Source organism: Leiobunum rupestre, chromosome 10 (assembly GCF_980474605.1).
Source record: "Leiobunum rupestre chromosome 10, qqLeiRupe1.1.hap1, whole genome shotgun sequence".
Lineage (NCBI taxonomy): Eukaryota > Metazoa > Arthropoda > Arachnida > Opiliones > Sclerosomatidae > Leiobunum > Leiobunum rupestre.
In genome coordinates, this window is record NC_143393.1 from 48928436 (window position 1) to 48932342 (window position 3907).

Sequence of the window (3907 nt, forward strand, 5' to 3'; positions counted from 1 at the left end):
ACATATCATTAGATGTAATTATACTAACTAAAACTTTTCAAATTATGGAAAATAATGAGTTCAAAATAAATGGTTATAATTACTGTTTTACAAAAATGTGTTAAAACCGAAACGGTGGCATAGTTATTTCCGTAATAAATGATTTAAGTTTAGTTGAGAGTGTATTTACGATAGCCAAAGCAACTATCAAAAGTATCGACGTCAAATTACCTAATAATAAAATTTACAGGATTATAGGATGTTACCGAGTAACAGTGCTCTCAGGGCCGTCTTTACGTGATTGGGGGCCCCTGGGCAAAGTGATACGCGGGGCCCCTAATAATTTCAGACAATTTCTTAAAGGCCTAGGTTTTTTTCTGCCTGTCCCCCTTTAAATTAACTTATTGGAGCACAAATACCCCGGTGGTAGGCCAAACGCTGAACATGTTGGCCTAATTTAAAGGGGGGCAGGCAGAAGAAAAACTAGGTTTTTAACCTCCAATGCAAAGTCCATCGTCGCCCTAATCTTCAAATATTGGTTCAAATAAAAAAATGCGACGGTCAACACCGTCTATATCACGAAAAGACATATTTTAGATAGTTTAAAAATTTGTAAAATGTAAATAGACAATACTACAATTTAAAAAATGTGAAAAACAATATTTGTAAGATTCATCTTTTTCACCTTACAAAAGTTGAAAATGGGGCCCTCCAGAATCTTGGGGCCCTAGGGCAGTGCCCTATTTGCCCAATGGGAAAGACGGCACTGAGTGCTCTAGAATTTATTAGTGATATGAATTCCAAATTGTCTTATTATACGAATATTGAAAATGTAATTTGGGCTGGAGATATAAATATAGATCTTTTATTGCCACACGAGAAAATAGTTACTGAGTACCTAAACGTACTACACGAAAACGGCTTTTTTCCATGTATAAATAACGCTACTCGAGTAACTTCCACTACTAAAACGAGTATTGACCACTTTTTCATTAAGCAAAACGTAAAAAATGAAGTGTTATCCACTACTCATATAGTTCATATTATAGACGACTACCCAATTTATATTAGTGTCCCTAACATACGCGAAACAAATAAACTGAATAATTCAAAAGAAGTTATCGAAATTGATTATGAAATTTTAACCAAAAATATCGGAAAAGAAACGTGGAACTCATTTTTGAAGAAAACGACCCTAATCAAGCCTCGAAACTATTTGTTGATGTATTAAAAAAACATATTAATCTAACGTCATATTTCTTTCTCTCATAAAAAAAAATAAAACCTTGGATAACAAATTCAATAATTGTATCGATAAGGAAAAGAGATGCATTAGCTAGGCGTATTAAAAAAGAACCATTTAACGTTGCATTAAAAAAATATTATATAATTGCCCTTCTTAGTAACATTTCTAAAATATTGAAAAAGTTATAAAAAATCAGTTAATTAACTTCCTGGAGAGCTCAAAATATTTATCGAAAAATCAATACGGTTTTAGAAAAGGTCTATTTTTGAGCTAACAGAAATGCTATATAAAACTATTGATCAAAATGTAAAATCTATTGGCGTATTTTTGGACTAAAAAAAGACATTCGATACTGTTTCCCATCCTATATTAATACAGAAATTAGATCTGGTATACGTGGAATTGTATTAGATTGGTTTAGAAGTTATTTACTCGAGAGATATACAATAGTTAAAATAAATAATACCATAAGTAACTCACTAGTAATGAAATTTGGTATACCTCAAGGTACAATTATTGGCCCGATATTGTTTTTAATATACATAAATAATTAATGTAACATCGAAATTGATGAGAAACTCGTATCGTTTGCGGATGATACTGCAGTTGGGCAAAAGTTTTTTCCAAGACAGGAAGGGCTCTAAATATAGTTTATATGAAACTTAAGGAAAATTTATTAACATTCAACATAAATAAAACTAATTACATTTGTTTCTCCTCGAGAACGACTATAGATTTGTTACATGAATAAAAAATTCACGAAAATAATAATTGTAGAAACTGCACTGCAAAATGTTTAAAGTTAGAAAGAGTAAATAAACGGGGGGTAATAATAGACAGTAATATAAAGTGGAATGTACATGTGACCTATATCACTAACAAAATTCGACTATGTATAAATTCCGTGAAATTAAACACTTTTTAGAAATACCGTGGTTAAAAACAGTATATTACGCCCTAATTCAATCAATTATATCATACGGAATAATCGGCTGAGGTGGTACTTATGATACTACAATCGTACCATTAGAAATATTACCAAGAAAAATTCTACGCATATGTACGAAATTATTATTATTAACCTCGCAGTTTGAAACAAGTCGCCCCTATATGAACTTTTAAACGGTTATTCGTGTTAAACGTGTACATTGCTTAACATTAACGACAACATATAAAAAACAGCAGTCGATAAGTATGACATTCTAATTACCGTCAAATACAGAGCTAGAAGTTACTTGGTTAACCATTTTTAGGTTATTGAGCGTTTCACTCCTATACGGTTCAATGGGAATTATTATTGATCGCTATTGTCAGTTATAATAAGAATGAAAATAGAGTCACAGATCGGAAGAAATTTTGATACAGCTTTATTTATACAATTTTCATATAACTTTATTAAGCGTTATAATATAATTTTTAACTCGGAACCTAGAAATGAAAAATGCTATTAGAATCGTAATTATTTTTTCGGAACCAATTGTTTACCTCCTTCTACGACAATAGTGATTCCCGGAGCTGTAATTAAAATTAAAAATTAAAAATGAGAAACATGATAGTTTGATTTTATATTTACCATTTCGGAGATCAAGCGCTCTTGGTTTGTTCGCTGGGTTTGTCGGGGATGTGGCTGGTGTAGACTGGTCTTCCTCTTCCTCTGGGTACAATTCTAGGGGATTACCCTCTATACTTTGAACATAGGCAGCCACTTGCCTTGCCTTTTCATAGGCGCACACATTTCTGTTAAATAAGAAATACTATATAATTTCCCCACCAAAAGATGGTGATCATTGATTCATACCGCGTATGGTCGTTGTTAAAATGATGGTGAAAGTCACCCGGCTGTAGTTCTAAATCTGGAAAATTGGGGCACACAAACCGCGTGGCGACGATTATTCGATCTAGATCGATAAAGTTTCCCAGGTACTCTTTCGTTTGCCTTTCTTTGACAATAACGTATTGGGCCAGTCGCGTTATATTTAAGACATGGCGCTCGACGGCCTCAATATCGTATTGTCCCTGATCCCTGGGAAGCTTATTGACATAGTAGGCGATCGAGTCAATTTGGCGGTTTGTATCCCCCGAATAATTATTAGCAGCCGGGGTACGAAAAACAATTAGGTCTTCGCAACCATCTGAGCTTTTGTAGCCAATCTGTAACATTTATATTTAACTTAAAATATAAAATTTTAAATATAAAACTTTTAAAAATTACCTCTTTTACCAAAAACCGTTTAGAAGAAGAATATTTAGTTTTTGGCCAAATTATGGCGAAAAGAATGTGTATAGCTACAAACGATTCCCTAAAAACAAAAACAACTAAGTATTTGTTACATTAAAAACACCTGGAAACTTACATTTTTTGCTCCGGGAAGATTCACAAGTGTTAGGATTTCTAGATTCGGGTGACTAAAGGGTATATATATATATACTACCTAAAACCCCTTAGAGGGGACGCGTTGAAAACTCCAGCAGGTGTTTCGTTGACAATAAAATTAATTATGTCATATTTCTCGACACGCTAGTGAACAATCCTTTCGCATAGTCATGGTAGAACCGGTTTATTCCGCTTTCGTGCTAATTAGTCATTTTGACAGTTCAAAGGGTTATTGAATACACCTGTTAATATTCGTTAACTGTCACGCGATTATTTGTTCATAATCTGATACCTTAGGGAGAATGATA

The 3907-nt window shown here is 33.1% G+C and overlaps 1 protein-coding gene across 1 annotated transcript; it reads right to left on the minus strand.

The window, feature by feature from the left end:
• Nucleotides 1-2568: 2568 nt before the first annotated feature.
• Nucleotides 2569-3633, minus strand: LOC149926111 (uncharacterized). The gene is made up of 6 exons (XM_090161098.1): nucleotides 3580-3633; nucleotides 3438-3525; nucleotides 3024-3376; nucleotides 2799-2962; nucleotides 2711-2740; nucleotides 2569-2653 (listed from the first exon to the last, which is right to left on the minus strand). Coding segments are annotated over exons 1-6 (663 nt in total). The 5' UTR covers nucleotides 3582-3633; the 3' UTR covers nucleotides 2569-2627.
• Between the last annotated feature and the right edge of the window lie 274 nt (nucleotides 3634-3907).

Excerpts from the sequence above, each read along its gene's own strand:
- LOC149926111 (XM_090161098.1), bottom strand. Across the intron at positions 2,963-3,023 it reads TTTAACAACGACCATACGCG|AAATGTGTGCGCCTATGAAA; the intron begins GTATGAATCAAT and ends CTTATTTAACAG. Across the intron at positions 2,654-2,710 it reads CACTATTGTCGTAGAAGGAG|GTTCCGAGTTAAAAATTATA; the intron begins GTAAACAATTGG and ends TTTCATTTCTAG.